Here is an 18,827-nt window from a genome sequence, read left to right as displayed (position 1 = left end):
ATTCCAAGATAATAAAATGTGAGGCTGGATGAACACAGCAGGCCAAGCAGCATCTCAGGAGCACAAAAGCTGACGTTTCGGGCCTAGACCCTTCATCAGAGAGGGGGATGGGGGGAGGGAACTGGAATAAATAGGGAGAGAGGGGGAGGCGGACCGAAGATGGAGAGTAAAGAAGATAGGTGGAGAAGGTGTGGGTGGGGAGGTAGGGAGGGGATAGGTCAGTCCAGGGAAGACGGACAGGTCAAGGAGGTGGGATGAGGTTAGTAGGTAGCTGGGGGTGCGGCTTGGGGTGGGAGGAAGGGATGGGTGAGAGGAAGAACCGGTTAGGGAGGCAGAGACAGGTTGGACTGGTTTTGGGATGCAGTGGGTGGGGGGGAAGAGCTGGGCTGGTTGTGTGGTGCAGTGGGGGGAGGGGATGAACTGGGCTGGTTTAGGGATGCAGTGGGGGAAGGGGAGATTTTGAAACTGGTGAAGTCCACATTGATACCATATGGCTGCAGGGTTCCCAGGCGGAATATGAGTTGCTGTTCCTGCAACCTTCGGGTGGCATCATTGTGGCACTGCAGGAGGCCCATGATGGACATGTCATCAAGAGAATGGGAGGGGGAGTGGAAATGGTTTGCGACTGGGAGGTGCAGTTGTTTGTTGCGAACTGAGCGGAGGTGTTCTGCAAAGCGGTCCCCAAGCCTCCGCTTGGTTTCCCCAATGTAGAGAAAGCCGCACCGGGTACAGTGGATGCAGTATACCACATTGGCAGATGTGCAGGTGAACCTCTGCTTAATGTGGAATGTCATCTTGGGGCCTGGGATGGGGGTGAGGGAGGAGGTGTGGGGACAAGTGTAGCATTTCCTGCGGTTGCAGGGGAAGGTGCCGGGTGTGGTGGGGTTGGAGGGCAGTGTGGAGCGAACAAGGGAGTCACGGAGAGAGTGGTCTCTCCGGAAAGCAGACAGGGGTGGGGAAGGAAAAATGTCTTGGGTGGTGGGGTCGGATTGTAAATGGCGGAAGTGTCGGAGGATAATGCGTTGTATCCGGAGGTTGGTAGGGTGGTGTGTGAGAACGAGGGGGATCCTCTTGGGGCGGTTGTGGCGGGGGCGGGGTGTGAGGGATGTGTCGCGGGAAATGCGGGAGACGCGGTCAAGGGCGTTCTCAATCACCGTGGGGTGGAAGTTGCGGTCCTTAAAGAACTTGGACATCTGGGATGTGCGGGAGTGGAATGTCTTATCGTGGGAGCAGATGCGGCGGAGGCGGAGGAATTGGGAATAGGGGATGGAATTTTTGCAGGAGGGTGGGTGGGAGGAGGTGTATTCTAGGTAGCTGTGGGAGTCGGTGGGTTTGAAATGGACATCAGTTACAAGCTGGTTGCCTGAGATGGAGACTGAGAGGTCCAGGAAGGTGAGGGATGTGCTGGAGATGGCCCAGGTGAACTGAAGGTTGGGGTGGAAGGTGTTGGTGAAGTGGATGAACTAATCCCTAAACCAGCCCAGTTCATCCCCTCCCCCCACTGCACCACACAACCAGCCCAGCTCTTCCCCCCCACCCACTGCATCCCAAAACCAGTCCAACCTGTCTCTGCCTCCCTAACCGGTTCTTCCTCTCACCCATCCCTTCCTCCCACCCCAAGCCGCACCCCCAGCTACCTACTAACCTCATCCCACCTCCTTGACCTGTCCGTCTTCCCTGGACTGACCTATCCCCTCCCTACCTCCCCACCCACACCTTCTCCACCTATCTTCTTTACTCTCCATCTTCGGTCCGCTTCCCCCTCTCTCCCTATTTATTCCAGTTCCCTCCCCCCATCCCCCTCTCTGATGAAGGGTCTAGGCCCGAAACGTCAGCTTTTGTGCTCCTGAGATGCTGCTTGGCCTGCTGTGTTCATCCAGCCTCACATTTTATTATCTTATTTAGGGATATATCAGCCATGTTAGCAGTTCATTTAAGAGTCTTGTGAAGAGACATTAACTAAACGGTAGCATCAAATAAATGCAGAGGTTTGCAGCAAAGTAACCAATATAGCCATGCCCACTGAACATAAAAGCTTTTAAGTGGAATTGGTGTGACGGTTCACAAGGCTTAAGTATCTGTAAGGTTGATGTTGGGGGTAAAATGGTTGAATTTTTACTTGTGATACTCAAAATAAAACTATTATAGAACTAGTTCTTGTGCAGTGTAATGCAGTTAGTGCTGTTTGAGAGATAATGGGAACTGCAGATGCTAGAGAATCCGAGATAACAAAGTGTGGAGCTGGATGAACACAGCAGGCCAAGCAGCATCTCTGCTTGGCATGCTGTGTTCATCCAGCTCCACACTTTGTTATCTTGTAATACAGTTAGTGATATTTTTCCTTTGTGTGTAATAAACTTTAATGTTCTTTTGTTAAAAGTACATTGGTAAACTCCTGAGATTATGTAAAAAAAAATGAAGGAATAGCGGATACTGTAAATCAGTAACAAAAATAGAGATTGCCGGAAAAAGTTCTGAGGAAGGATCACTGGACCCAAAGTGTTAACTCTGATTTCTCTTCACAGGTGCTGCCAGACCTGCTGAACATTTCCAGCCATTTCTATTCATGTTCCTGTGATTTTGTGACTGACAACTACCGTTAACAAATTACAAACACAAAACATATGATTTATTAAGACTGGATTCACTCTGAAATCTGATTTATCCATAATTAACATCAGCTGGAATAATAAAAAAAATTTATTCCCGAATGTGTAAAAAACTTCCCACTCTACTTGTTTGGCTGAATTATGAATACATTATTCTTGGCCACCAAGTCCTCAAGGCTTGGACCCAGAGCTTCTGACTCTAAAGCAGGGCATAGTGTATTGCACCACAAGACGTCCATAGTCTCTATAACAAGAACAGAGCATGAATGCTGTAAAAAGCCATAATGCATAGAAGCATTATGACACAAAGTTTGACATTGGACCTTGTGTGGAGATATTAGGATGGGTGACTGTCTAAGGTAGATTTTAAGAAGCATCTTAAAGGAGGACAAATGTAAAGAAGGAGAGACCTTCAGTGAGGGAATTCCAGCGCTTAGAACATAGGTAGCTATGGTACAGGAAAAAAAATTAGGGATAGGCAAATTTGGAGGAATGCGGGAATTTTGGAAGTTTGTGGCAATTGAGAAGACTACAGAAATGGGAAGAAACAAGGCCGAGAAGAGAATTAAAAACAAGGCATCAAAACATTTTTTATCCTCAAACTTAAAAATATTTCTTAAAAGAGCAGAATGTTGCATTTTTTTAAATGTCAATCATACTCATCTAAATTGTTCCATTATCCAGTCTACCCACTGGATTGTCTGCAATCAAAGTTGTCTATTTTAACATTGTAAACTTATATAGCCAATAGACTACATCATCCATTGTCTGTTTGATATACATCTTTAGAAGCAGATCAAGGACTTTGTACAAACTGGTTCTCTTTTTTCTGTAAAATTGAGTCCTGTGGAAGAATTAAGTATTTAATTTAGATTCTAAGAGGTGAAGCTAGGCTAAGTAAGGACAATAAACTAATCCTATAGGCTTGGTAAGCATTATCAGCCAAATAAATCTCACCAATTTGCAGTTTCACTCATAGGGTATCGAAGCAGGGAATTTATTTGATCTGTTTAAACAGAAACTCTTACAGGGGCTATTGACTGTAATACTCTAAACCACAAGCTGCGAGTCTAGTCATAAAACTTATCTTAATTCTTCTATTTCTAAGTATAGTTTTTTTTTAGATTGAATTAGATGCCCTACAGTGTGGAAACAGGCCCTTCGGCCCAAGAAGTCCACACCGCCCCTTGGATCATCCCACCCAGACCTATCCCCCTATCACCCACACACACCTGAAGACTTTGAGCAATTTAGCATGGCCAATCCACCTAGCCTGCACATCTTTGGATAGGGATGTAGATTTAACGTAATTTCAATAAACTTCATCTGTGAAATTCTTCAGAGCTCCTGTCACTCTGTCGGAATTCATTTTACAAGTAGTTGTTTAGTTATGATGCATCACAACAAGTCGTCTTTGAGCTAAATGTGGTCATGGCATGTTGTAAAATTGCTTTCAGTGAATCTAAATCTTTTTTGTGCTCTGATCAGGTGTAAAAAGAAAGCCCATGAAAATATTATTATAAAGTTCCACTCGTTCACTAAATTTTCTAATCCTGCCTGGTCTGCCCTGGTATTTCTCCAGATCCCTTGTATGTGGCTACCCTGTAAATACCCTCAAAACAGGGCAACTGGATATGGGCAATAAATTCTATCTTATCAGTGTCATCCGTTCCAAGGAACAATATAATGCAAAAATAAATTTAGGCTCGTGAATCATACGTGTTTTGAAAGTGGTTATTAACAGCTGTGGATTTTAAACTGGAGATTGATGTAGTTTTTTTACTGACCTATTTGTGTCCCTCATTTCAGAAAGAATAATCTGTATAATATATCCTTCTGAAAAACAAAATGTTATTGCAAGTTCGACCCTCAAAATTACTATTGTCACAATGAAAAATTAATTAGTCTTTTTTTAGTAAAACATTTTACAAAGAAAATTCTGTGCATAGATTTACCTCCTAAGTTGATAGTTTAATTGATATTTGCCCTCGACACCATGAAAAGACACAGAGTCAAAGCTTCTAATCTTGAATTCCACAGGACTAGGGCCCCAGCAATCTGACTTTGCAAAGAAACACCAATTTTGCAATATGAGAAGGGGCTGCTGATTGATTGGGCGGTCAAGGAGCAGCTAAATGCCAATCTTAATTCTCAGACAGGTAATCTGGTTAGTCAGGATCTTCCCTTGGGAATGCAATAGATATTGGCAGCCTCCATGACACCTTTCTCAATGAAAAAGGTGAAATGCATGTATGAATTCCTTTTGCGTACATGGATCCTATTTGTTAATATCTGTAGCTTCTAGCATGTGCAATTGCAATCTTGCAGTGCATTGGACTGTAGGTATTGTCATGACCTTTCTTTAGGTCCAGGAATGTCTTTGCTGGTTGCTGTGACTAACTGGTAGATGGAATGATGACTAATCTCCTACACTTGCATTTTTTCGACACCTAGAGAACGTATTTGTGATGTTCGAATGATGCCAGCCACTACTCAGATTTACCATTGAGATGGAGCACATCAACAAGCTTCTTTTCCTCAAATTGTTGAGAAAACCGTTGAAAGCCTATACTACAATATGCATGTTGTATGCATGATCAATAATCTTATTGGGATTCCTACAATACTACACAACAAGATCAATTTTATTGGCAGAATTTGTGAATAGAGCCCAAGATATCTGCTCACCTTGATGCTAAATTGGGGCATGTACAGCCCGAGAGTCATAAGCACAGAAACAGATTCTTTGGCCCAAGCAGTCCCTGCTGAACATACATCCAAACTAAACTAGTCCCACCTGCCTGCTACTGGCCCTTATCCCTCCAAACCTTTCCCATCCATATATCTATCCAAATGTTTTTTAAGCATTGTAATTGTACCCACGTCCACCACTTCGTCAGGAAGTTCATTCCACACACAAACCACTCTCTGTGTAAAAAGTTTGTCTCATGTCTTTTTAAAATCTTTCTCCTCTCACCTTAAAAATGTACATCTTAGTCTTGAAATTCTCCATCCTGGGGGGAAAAGAAGTCCCAGCCTTTCCTCATATCTCAAACCTTCCATACCCAGCAAAATCCTGGTAAATCTCTCCTGGACCCTCTGCAGGTTGATAATATCCTTCCTATAACTGGGCAACCAGAACTAGACATAGCATTCCAGGAAAGGCCGCAACGTCAAAATAACGTCCCAGCTCCTATACTCAAAGCAATGAAGGAAAGCATGCCAAATGCCTTTTTAAACACACCATCTATACATGACACAAATTTCCAAGAATTATGGATCTACTCCCCAGGTGCCCCTGTTCTTCAGCACTCCCGAGGACCTACCATTAGTTGTATAAGCCCTACCCACTCTGTCAAAGTGCAATGCCTCACGTTTATTCGGATTGAACTCCATCTGCCATTTTTCGGCCCAGTGACCCATTTAATCAAGATGCCTTTGTATTCTTAGGAAACCTTCTTCGCTGTCTATAATGCCAGCAATTTTGATGTTGTCTGCAAACTTACTAACCATACCCTTTATGTTTTCATTCAAGTCAAAACTATCTTGCAAGATAATGGCAACCATAAACTCATCATCACTTGTTACATATCATGCAAACATATGGAACGGAAGCATGGAGTATACATTTCAAATATAGAGTCATAGCATCATAGAGCATGGAAAGGGACCCTTTAGTCCAAATCATACATGTCAACCTGGTTTCTCAAACTAAATTAGTCCTATTTTCCTGCATTTGGCCCAAATCCCTCTAAATCTTTCTGATTCATGTAACTGTCCAAATGTCTTTTAAATGTTATAACTATACCTGTATCTAACACTTCCTCTGGCAATTCACTCCACACGCAAATCACCCTGTGTGTGAAAAATTTGCCCCTCAGGCCCCTTTAAATTTTTCTCCTCTCACCTTAAAATTATGCCTTCTAGTTTTGAACTTTTCTACCATTGACCATTCACTGGGGATTACATGCCAGTTGCTTTTAATCAGCACACGCTTGCAAGTCACAGAATACTACATCCAAAATTGGATATGATATTGCTATTGGATGAGTAATGTCAAATAATCTACAACATGCTGAGAATTACATTACAAATTAATTTTCAATCATCAATCAGGCTCATTGTGTGAAACATTTGTACAAGCTACATGCTGCATATGTGAACACACAAGACTCTCTTGATGTGGGCAAAATTTGTATTACACTGTTTTTCAGTGGGAAAGGGGTAATGGAGATTGTTGCACTCCTTTAGTGTCATCCTAACTAAAAAACCTGCCTGCCCTGGTCGACCCATCGTCTCAGCCTGCTCCTGCCCCACCGAACTCATCTCCACCTATCTGGACTCCATTTTCTCCCCTTTGGTCCAGGAACTCCCCACCTACGTCCGTGACACCACCCACGCCCTCCACCTCCTCCAGAACTTCCAATTCCCTGGCCCCCAACACCTCATATTCACCATGGACGTCCAGTCCCTGTACACCTGCATTCCGCATGGAGATGGCCTCAAGGCCCTTCGCTTCTTCCTGTCCCGCAGACCCGACCAGTCCCCCTCCACCGACACTCTCATCCGCCTAGCTGAACTCGTCCTCACATTCAACAACTTCTCTTTTGACTCCTCCCACTTCCTACAGACTAAGGGGGTGGCCATGGGCACCCGCATGGGCCCCAGCTATGCCTGCCTCTTTGTAGGTTACGTGGAACAGTCCCTCTTCCGCACCTACACAGGCCCCAAACCCAACCTCTTCCTCCGGAACATTGATGACTGTATCGGCGCTGCCTCTTGCTCCCCAGAGGAGCTCGAACAGTTCATCCACTTCACCAACACCTTCCACCCCAACCTTCAGTTCACCTGGGCCATCTCCAGCACATCCCTCACCTTCCTGGACCTCTCAGTCTCCATCTCAGGCAACCAGCTTGTAACTGATGTCCATTTCAAGCCCACCGACTCCCACAGCTACCTAGAATACACCTCCTCCCACCCACCCTCCTGCAAAAATTCCATCCCCTATTCCCAATTCCTCCGCCTCCGCCGCATCTGCTCCCACGATAAGACATTCCACTCCCGCACATCCCAGATGTCCAAGTTCTTTAAGGACCGCAACTTTCCCCCCACAGTGGTCGTGAACGCCCTTGACCGCGTCTCCCGTATTTCGCGCAACACATCCCTCACACCCCGCCCCCGCCACAACCTCCCTAAGAGGATCCCCCTCGTTCTTACACACCACCCTACCAACCTCCGGATACAACGCATCATCCTCCGACACTTCCGCCATTTACAACCGACCCCACCACCCAAGACATTTTTCCATCCCCTCCCCTGTCTGCTTTCCGGAGAGACCACTCTCTCCGTGACTCCCTTGTTCGCTCCACACTGCCCTCCAACCCCACCACACCCGGCACCTTCCCCTGCAACCGCACGAAATGCTACACTTGTCCCCACACCTCCTCCCTCACCCCTATCCCAGGCCCCAAGATGACATTCCACATTAAGCAGAGGTTCACCTGCACATCTGCCAATGTGGTATACTGCATCCACTGTACCCGGTGCGGCTTTCTCTACATTGGGGAAACCAAGCGGAGGCTTGGGGACCGCTTTGCAGAACACCTCCGCTCAGTTCGCAACAAACAACTGCACCTCCCAGTCGCAAACCATTTCCACTCCCCCTCCCATTCTCTAGATGACATGTCCATCATGGGCCTCCTGCAGTGCCACAATGATGCCACCCGAAGGTTGCAGGAACAGCAACTCATATTCTGCCTGGGAACCCTGCAGCCATATGGTATCAATGTGGACTTCACCAGTTTCAAAATCTCCCCTTCCCCTACTGCATCCCTAAACCAGCCCAGTTCGTCCCCTCCCCCCACTGCACCACACAACCAGCCCAGCTCTTCCCCCCCACCCACTGCATCCCAAAACCAGTCCAACCTGTCTCTGCCTCCCTAACCGGTTCTTCCTCTCACCCATCCCTTCCTCCCACCCCAAGCCGCACCCCCAGCTACCTACTAACCTCATCCCACCTCCTTGACCTGTCCGTCTTCCCTGGACTGACCTATCCCCTCCCTACCTCCCCACCTATACTCTCTCCACCTATCTTCTTTACTCTCCATCTTCGGTCCACCTCCCCCTCTCTCCCTATTTATTCCAGTTCCCTCTCCCCATCCCCCTCTCTGATGAAGGGTCTAGGCCCGAAACGTCAGCTTTTGTGCTCCTGAGATGCTGCTTGGCCTGCTGTGTTCATCCAGCCTCACATTTTGTTATCTTAAAAAATCTACCTGTCTGATTTGAGAGCACTGATTAACAATTCCTGTTGCATCACCATGCCAATGATAATCCAATGAATCAGCACCTTCTCCTCATGCTGTGTAAGTTGGTGTTCCCTTTCCAAGTCTAGTGTCTTACATCCTAGCCCTGACACATGCAAGATAAAAATCATTGAGTATATTTCTCCTTCCAGTGATGTTATGAACGACCAAGCTGTTATTTGTTTGCTGCTTGTCCACTTAGAAGGGCCACACCACAACACAGGAATGCTTCCAAAGGCATGTAAGATTTTCCATGTCAGAATTCCACGGCAGGACAAAAACCACAAAATAAAGGTGTTTCTTAATTGTGATGAACTCATCAGCAAACAGATGACCCTCAAGGAAATTGAGCTTAGATGTGCAGGTCATTGTAGTGTTCAATTGTTCAGGTGTTCTACATTAGAAAATGTGGATCTGTTTGCTAGAGATGGTTCTTTTACTTAATTGGTTAATGCCTTGAAGTAGATTCAGAAAAATAAACAAAACATGTGAAAGAACTGGATGCTAGATCTGAAGCATGGAGTATACATTTCAAAGCATTTAAAATAAATTTCTTACATATAAACTGGTGTATCATCTCTGCATTGAAGAGATATATAAAATATAGAGAAGTCATGTATCCTGTATGGATGAGCATTTGTATTGTAATTTAGTTGATCAATCTCTACCTAAGTTTACTATTGCTTCTATCAGCCACTTTGTTAAGGAAGCTTTTCCCTGAAAGTTTACCCATTTACACATTTATATAAAAGCTCTTCCAAATTCCTGGCTATCCTCACATTCTGCAACTTCTACAAGTTGAATATTATCCAAACCCTCTCCACTTATAGTGAAGACAGCAGCAGGTTCTGATCACCTATCACCCTGTGCTTGCTGAACTGTACTTGACATTTTGGGCAGCTGATGGCCAACATAAAATTCCAATGAACAACTGCACCTCCCAGTCGCAAACCATTTCAACTTCCCTCTCATTCCTTAGACGACATGTCCATCCTGGGCCTCCTGCAGTGCCATAATGATGCCACCCATAGGTTGCAGGAACAGCAACTCATATTCCGCTTGGGAACCCTGCAGCCCAATGGTATCAATGTGGATTTCACCAGCTTCAAAATCTCCCCTCCCCCCACTGCATCCCAAAACAAGCCCAGCTCTTCCCCGCCTCCCTAGCCTGTTCTTCCTCTCACCTACCCCATCCTCCCACCTCAAGCTGCACCTCCATTTCCAACCTACCAACCTCATCCCGCCCCCTTGACCCGTCCGTCCTCCCTGGACTGACATATCCCCTCCCCACCTCCCCACCCATTCTCTCCTCTCCACCTATCTTCTCCATCTTCGGTCCACCTGCCCCTCTCTCCCTATTTATTTCAGAATCCTCTCCCCATCCCCCTTTTCTGATGAAGGTCTAGGCCTGAAACATCAGCTTTTGTGCTCCTGAGATGCTGCTTGGCCTGCTGTGTTCATCCAGCTCCACACTTTGTTATCTCAGATTCTCCAGCATCTGCAGTTCCCATTATCACTGATAAAATTCCAATTTGTCTATTTAAGAGGTTCCAGGAATGTTGGGACTAAATCAAAATCCAGGTCAAGCAGTAAAATCTAAAAAGTGATATTGGCAATCATAAATCTAAAAAGTGAAAGGTAAATAACTCTAACCCTCAAAGTTCAACAATTAATTTCCAAACAATTATTTCTACTTATTTACCTTAAGTTAAGGAGTCAAGTTCTTTCTTGACCCCCACCTTCTTAAGCTCTGTTATCAAAAGTACGGTTCCATGTAGTTGTCCTCATACATTCACAAAACACAGCAGGCTAATGAATAGTGGCACACAGTCACAGGTCTTACCAGATGCAGCAGTGAGCCTCCTGAGGAAATCAAGGTGTTGGGGTCAGTACCATCCTTCAGCACCTTCAAGACTGCATTGACAACAAAAAAGCAACAAAACGTTAACAGAAAAACGTCTTTCACCACCTTAAACATAGACAGCAGTCTAATTAATATTGACATGTTAAACATATTTAAATTTCATTTATTTGAATTGTAAAGTAGGTTACCAGTAAATTCAATGATGGTTGATGGAGTCTTACCTAAAGTATAAACCTCGTAATTACAAGTCAAATAATCATAGGAAATGATAATGCCTTCCTGGTGTAACAATCAGTTAGAGAAATATGGATTAATCAAAGAAAACCAGCACAAATTTGATTAAGGGATAACAAGGTGTAGAGCTGGATGAACACAGCAGGCCAAGCAGCATTAGAGGAGCAGGAAGGCTGACGTTTCGGGCCTAACCCTTCCTTTTTTGAAGAAGAGTCTAGGCCTGAAACATCAACTTTCCTGCTCCTCTGATGCTGCTTGGCCTGCTGTGTTCATCCAGCTCTACAGCATATTATGTCAAATTCTCCAGTATCTTCATTTCCTACTATCTCTGAAACAAATTTGATAAAGACAAGTTATGTTTCATGAACTTGATGGAGCTTTTTGATGAGATAAGAGAGAAGGCTTTGATGACGCTGATCTAGACAATGACATATTCATCAAATTTCCAAAGGCTGCTCGACATATGGGACTAGCCTTGTCAACAACATTAAACCCATGCAATAAATAGAAAAGTGGCAGCATGGTTCTGAATCTGGCTAAGTACGAACAAACAGAGAATAGTAGTGAACAGTTATGTTTTTTTCAAAGTGGGGTTTCACGGGTCAATATCGGAGCTTCAGTAACATTCCAGAAATAATTGTGATTCACAATATATTTTGTATTTAACCAACACAATTGAGCTTTTAAAAAGAAATATCAAGCAATGCAGATAAAAGGGAATCTGTATATATGTTGTACTGAGATTTCCAGAGACAATTGACAAAGTGCCACATCAAATGGTCACTGTGCAATCTAAGAACTCACAGTGCAGGGGGTAACATTATAGCATGGATAGAAGATTTGCGAGCTAATAGGAAACTGAAGGCATAAATATATTCACTTCAGGTTGGCAAGGTATGTTTAGTGGAGTGTACAAGGAATCAATGCTGGGCCCTCAACAATTTACAATTTATATCAATTATTTGGATGATAACCAAATGTATGTTTGCTAAATTTCCTGATGGCAAACATAGTTGGAAAGTAAGTCGTGAAGCAGACACTTAGAGTCTGCTAAGAGACATGAACAAGTTGAGTGAATGGGGAAAAAATTTTAATTAGCAAATGGAGTATAGTATAGGTAAATGTGAACTTGTCCACTTTAGTAATCCGAAAAGTCAAATATTTCTTAAATAGAAAGAGATTGCATAAAATTGAGTTTCTGAGGTATTACGGCTTTTGAAAGGGAATTGGATGATTATTTTGAAGAAAGGGCTTGGGTGTCCTGGTACATGAGTCAAAGAAAATTAGTATGTAAATCAGCAAGTGATTAGGAAGGCAAACTAAATGTGTTTATTGAAAAGGAAATGGACGATAAAGGTAGAGAAGTTTTGCTATAGTTGTGTGGAATATTGGTAATATCGTGTCTGGAGTATCTTGTACAGTTTTGGTCTCCTCATTTAAGAAAGGATTTAAATGCTTTACACAATGTTTGAGACAGCTGAAGCATGAGATGGGTTTGGAGTGTTATCTTAGCAGGGAAGGTTGGATAAACTTGGTCTGATCATTTCAAGTGTAGGTTGGTTACCTCAGTTAACTGGATGGCTGGTTTGTGATGCTGGTTCGTGCCCAAAGCATGGGACTAATTCCTGCATTCAGTGAGATTACCATGAAGGATTCTCCGTTTCAACCTCTCCCCTTCACTGAGGCCATGGACACCCTCAGGTTAAACCAGCACCAGTCTTCTCTCTCTAATGAGAAGGCAGCGCTATGGTCTTCTTGGACTGTGGCAACTTTATCTTCACCTTACATCATTTGGAGTTAAGAATAGCAACTAGAGGACACAGTTTAAAAATAAGGGGTCTTCAATTTATGATGGAGAGGAAGAGAATTCTTTTTTTCCTGAGGATTGAGAGGCTTTAAAGCTCTCTTCCCCTGTTAGCATGTAAGGAGATTCAGTGAATATTTTCAGTCAGACATGGACAGATTTTTGATTAACAAGTGACTCAAAGGTTATTGGGAGTAGGTTCTGGTATGGAGCTGAGGCCTCTAACAGATCAGCCATGATCTCGTTGAATTGGGAGCAGACTCAAAAGGCTCAATGGCTCAATTCCTGTCTCTTATTCATGTAGTCATGTATTTTCATATGAACACTTTTCTTCTTGATCTATGTTAATGACCATGACTTAGGAGTTAAAGGCTTAATTTCAAAATATGTAGATAATGTAAAACTTGGATGTGTTGTGCATTGAGAGAACAGTCCCAGATTTCATGAGTGCACAGATAGGTGAGTAGCATGTGTGTACGTGTGACAGATGAAGTTTATTGCAAGGAAATATGAAGTAATGTATTTGAGTACAATAAATTTGGAAAAGTAGTGTCAAAGAAAGAATACAACTTTAAAGTAAGCGCAGTGATGGTGTGTATGTGCAAATTTGATTGAAGGAGGTAGGGAAGTTGATAAAGTGATTCTATTGTATCCTGAGCTTTCTAATTAGGGGTATTAGGTACAAAAAAACAGAGATTATGGTGAACCAATGTACATTGATTTGGGAAGAATGTAAAGGCATTAGTGAGGGTGCAGAGAAGAGTTACAGAAATGGCTCCTGTTATGATGGACTACAGTTGTGGAAAAACATTGAAGAAGCTGGGATTGTTCACCTTTAGAGAACAGGATTTTGGAAAATGGTTGAATTATTGAAGTGACAGGTTTGGACAAAGTTGATAGAAGAAGCTATTTCATTGTCAGAAGACTTTAGAACTTTAAGGACATTACCTTAAGGTGAATGGCAATAATAAAAAGGAAACACTTTTTATGCTGTAAAAACAAAACTGAAAGAACTGTGGATATGGTAGATCAGAAACAAATGCAGAAATTACTGGAAAAGCTCAGCAGATCTGGCAGCATCTGTGGAGAGAAATCAGAGTTAAATGTTTCATATCAAATGATCCTTCCTCAGATTATTTTTATGCGGTGTTTGGTTAGGGTCTGGAATGTAACAATTAAGTGTGGTGCAAACAGATTTCAATCATAGGTTTCAAAAAACAACTGGATAATTCTCAGAAAAGAAAGTATTTGTGAGGCTATGGGAAAGGGCAATGAAATGGGATGAGCCCAGTTGTTCCACCAGAGAACTGATAGAGAAACAATTGGCCAAATGTCTTTATTCAATGTCTTCACCATTCTCTGACCCTAAGAGTCCATGATTATAAGTTAACATCTCAAAACCAGCAACCTACTAACTATGTTTGGCTAGTTTCCTTAGAAAAATGTCCCAATTTTTACTAATAGAAGACACTTGAAATCAAATAATACGTTTCTTCTTACAAATGTTTGGAAGAAGAATATATTATCATGAAAAATAATGATATGAGAAGTAAGAAACTACGTATGAATAACTTACAGGTCCAGGTTGGGTGAGGTCGAAAGTTGCCAGGACGACCTGGAGCATAGGGTGTCAATGCAGAAACTATCTGTATTACCCCAGGAAGTTATTTTACTCGTAACAATTAAAATTGACGCAAGGCACATTAAAAAGAGCTCAATTTTCGGAAGCCGGATTTGGGTTTTTAGTACACAACTCCTTAACGGTCATGTCCAAACCCTTTCTCCATGATTACAATAGATTGGCAATAAACAACACAATTAAATCTGTTATTCATTCAGTCATAGAATTATAGAGTCCTACAGCATGGAGGCAGGCCCTTTAGCCCAAACAGTTCATATTGACCAAAATGTCATTCAGACTAAACCCATTTCCGTGCATTTGCTCCATATCCTTCTAAACCTTCCCTATCCATGTATTTGTCCAAATGCCTTTAAAATTGTTGTTAATGTACCTGCCTCAACCACTTCCGCAGGCAGCTCATTCCATATGTGTACCACCCTCTGTAAAAACATTGCCCCTCACAGTTCCCATTTTTTTTTTCCCCTCTTACCTTAAACCGATGCCCTCTAGTCCTCGATTCTCCAACACTGGGAAGAAAGATCGAGTACATTCACCCTATTCATGGTCCTCATGATCTTGTACACTTCTATAAGGTCAGCCCTCAGTCTCTTATGCTCTAAAGATAAAGTCCTAGCTTGTCCAAGCCCTCTCTATAACTCAACTGCTTGTGTCCTAGCAACACCCTTGTAAATTTTGTCTGCACTATTACGTCCTGTACAACTGCAACATAACTTCCCAATTTTAATACTCACTGCCCTAACTGATGAAGGTCAGCGTGCCAAAATCCTTCTTTATTGCCCTGCCTACCTGTGACTCAATTTTCAGAGAACCATCCATCTGTACTCCAAGGTCCCTCTGTTCCCCTACACTCCTTAAAGCCCTACCGTTCACCATGAAACTCCTACTTTTATTAGACTTTCCAAAATGCAACACTTCTCACTTATCTAGACTAAACTCCATTTGCTATTTCTCAGCTCACTTCCCCAGCTGACGAAGATCCTGCTGCAATTTCTGATAACTTTCCTAACTGTCCACAATACTATCTACTTTAGTGTCATCTGCAAACTTACTGATCATGCTTTGTACATTCTCATCCAAATCATTCATGTAGATAACAAACAGCAAGGGGCCCAGCACCAACCCCTGAGGCACAACACTAGTCACAGGCCTCTGGTCTGACAAGCATCCTTCCATGATTAACCTCTACTCCTACCATCAAGCCAACTATGAATATAATTTGCCAGCTATCCCTGGATTCCATGCAATCTAATCACCTGGAGCAGTCTACCACGTGGAACCTTTACTGAAATCCATACAGACTACATCTACTGCCCTCCCTTCATCAACCTTCCTGGTCTCTTCATCAAAGAACTCACCTAATCTAATGTATCCCAGAATGTTGTGGGAAGTAAGGGAGGTAATTACAAGACCCCTTGCATCATCTGCAACTATGGGTAAGTTGCCTGGAGCATGGCTAGTTTTGTTCCTTTGTTTAAAAAAGGTTGTAAGGAGAAACCAAGGAATTTAACTTTGGTCATGGGTAAATTGTTGGAGATGATTATAAAAGACAGGATTTATGGGTATTTAGGGAGACAAAAACTCATTATGGATAGTCAGCATGGATTTGTGCGAGGAAAATCGTGTCTAAAAAATTTGATTCAACTTCTTTGGGGAAATTACCAAAAAGATTGATAATGGCAGAACAGTAGACATTTATTTAGATTTTTGTAAAGCCTTTGACAAGGATCTGCATGGTAGCCTAATTCATAAAGTTACATGGGATTCAGGGTGAGCTTGCTAATTGGGTATATAATTGACTTAATGGCAGAATAATGATGGAGGGTTGTTTAACAGACTGGAGGCCTGTGACTAGCGATATTCTCCAGGGATCGGTTCTGGGCCCTCTTTTATTTGTTATTTATATAAATGATTTGAATAAAAGTACAGAAAGTGTAGTTAGTAAGTTTGCAGATGACACCAAAATTGGTGGCATAGTGGACAGTAAACACAGTTTTCTAAGTTTACAAAGGGATCTTGATCAAATGTGTCAATGGGCTCAAAAATGGCAGATGGAGTTCAATCTGAATAAATGCATGGTATTGCATTTTGGTATGGAAAACAAGGTTAGGGCTTATACAATTCATGTGCCTTGGGTATTGTTGTAGAACAGAGGGACCAAGGAGTGCAGGCACATAATTCTTTCAAGCTTGTGTCACACGTAGACAGGTATTTAGCACACTTGCCTTCATTGCTCAGTCCTCTGAGTATTGGAGTTGGGACATTATGTTGAGTTTGTACAGGACATTTGTGAGGCCTCTCCTGGAATATTATGTCCATTTCTGGCCACCCAGTTATAGGAAGGATACTATCAAGGTGAAGAGGGTTTAGAAGAGATTTACCAGGATGCTGCTGGGCATGGAAGGTTTGAGTTATAAAGAAAGGCTGAGTAGGCAGGGGCACTTTTCACTATACTGTAGGCTGAGGGGCGACCTGATAGAAGCTTATACAATAGTGAGAGGTATAGATAGATTGAAGGTAGTAGTCTTTTTTCCATAGGATGGTGGATTTTAAGACTCATCGGCATATTTTTAAGGTGAGAGGAGAGAGATTTAAAAAAGACATGAGGCAAATTTTTGACAGAGAAGGTGGTTCATGTGTGGAATGAACTTCCTGAGGAAGAGGTGGATGTGGGTACAATTAAAATACTTAAAAGACATTTGCTTTGATACATGAATAGGAAAGATTTGGAGGGATAAGGTCCAGTAGCAGGCAGATGGGACTAGTTTATGTTTGGCATGGACTGCTTGGACCGAAGGGACTGTTTCCGTCCTGTATAATTCTATGACTCTATCAAATTTCATCTGTGATCAAAACCAATCATTTTCACCACATTGCCATCAAAGTGTATTGGCCAAGAAATTGAAGTGATAATGGGAATTGCAGATGCTGGAGAATCCAAAATAATAAAATGTGAGGCTGGATGAACACAGCAGGCCCAGCAGCATCTCAGGAGCACAAAAGCTGACGTTTCGGGCCTGGACCCTTCATCAGAGAGGGGAATGGGGTGAGGGTTCTGGAATAAATAGGGAGAGAGGGGGAGGCAGACCGAAGATGGAGAGAAAAGAAGATAGGTGGGGAGAGTATAGTTGGGGAGGTAGGGAGGGGATAGGTCAGTCCAGGCAAGACGGACAGGTCAAGGAGGTGGGATGAGGTTAGTAGGTAGGAGATGGAGGTGCGGCTTGGGGTGGGAGGAAGGGATGGTGAGAGGAAGAACAGGTTAGAGAGGCACTCGTCCTCACCCTCAACAACTTCTCTTTCGATTCCTCCCACTTCCTACAGACAAAGGGGGTGGCCATGGGCACCCGCATGGGCCCCAGCTATGCCTGCCTCTTTGTAGGTTACGTGGAACAGCCACTCTTCCGCACCTGCACAGGCCCCAAACCCCACCTCTTCCTCCGTTACATTGATGACTGTATCGGCGCCGCCCCTTGCTCCCCAGAGGAGCTCGAACAGTTCATCCACTTCACCAACACCTTCCACCCCGACTTTCAGTTCACCTGGGCCATCTCCAGCACATCCCTCACCTTCCTGGACCTCTCAGTCTCCATCTGAGGCAACCAGCTTGTAACTGATGTCCATGTCAAGCCCACCGACTTCCACAGCTACCTAGAATACACCTCCTCCCACCCACCCTCCTGCAAAAATTCCATCCCCTATTCCCAATTCCTCCGCCTCCGCCGCATCTGTTCCCACGATGAGGCATTCCACTCCCGCACATCCCAGATGTCCAAGTACTTCAAGGACCGCAACTTTCCCCCCACAGTGATCGAGAACGCCCTTGACCGCGTCTCCCGCATTTCCCACGACACATCCCTCACACTCCGCCCCCGCCACAACTGCCCAAAGAGGATCCCCCTCGTTCTCACACACCACCCCACCAACCTCCGGATACAACGCATCATCCTCCAACACTTCCGCCATCTACAATCCGACACCACCACCCAAGACATTTTTCCATCTCCACCCTTGTCTGCTTTCCGGAGAGACCACTCTCTCCGTGACTCCCTTGTTCGCTCCACACTGTCCTCCAACCCCACCACCCTGGCACCTTCCCCTACAACCGCAGGAAATGCTACACTTGCCCCCACACCTCCTCCCTCACCCCTATCCCAGGCCCCAAGATGACATTCCACATTAAGCAGATGTTCACCTGCACATCTGCCAATGTGGTATACTGCATCCATTGTACCCGGTGTGGCTTCCTCTACATTGGGGAAACCAAGCGGAGGCTTGGGGACCGCTTTGTAGAACACCTCCGCTCAGTTCACAATAAACAACTACACCTCCCATTAGCAAACCATTTCCACTCCCCCTCCCATTCTTTAGATGACAT

The 18,827-nt window shown here is 43.8% G+C and overlaps 1 protein-coding gene across 7 annotated transcripts in view; it reads right to left on the bottom strand.

The window, feature by feature from the left end:
- myo16 (myosin XVI) overlaps nt 1-18,827 on the bottom strand; it is a 360,735-nt gene that overhangs the window by 260,241 nt on the left and 81,667 nt on the right. For all 7 annotated transcript variants that reach the window (XM_059646418.1, XM_059646419.1, XM_059646420.1 and 4 more), the window contains one exon: nt 10,755-10,825. In XM_059646418.1, coding sequence (XP_059502401.1) covers nt 10,755-10,825 — 71 coding nt within the window. The remainder of the gene's footprint in view (nt 1-10,754; nt 10,826-18,827) is intronic.

Source organism: Stegostoma tigrinum, chromosome 6 (assembly GCF_030684315.1).
Source record: "Stegostoma tigrinum isolate sSteTig4 chromosome 6, sSteTig4.hap1, whole genome shotgun sequence".
NCBI classification, from domain to species: Eukaryota; Metazoa; Chordata; class Chondrichthyes; order Orectolobiformes; family Stegostomatidae; genus Stegostoma; species Stegostoma tigrinum.
This window is presented reverse-complemented; position numbering and strand designations above follow the sequence as displayed.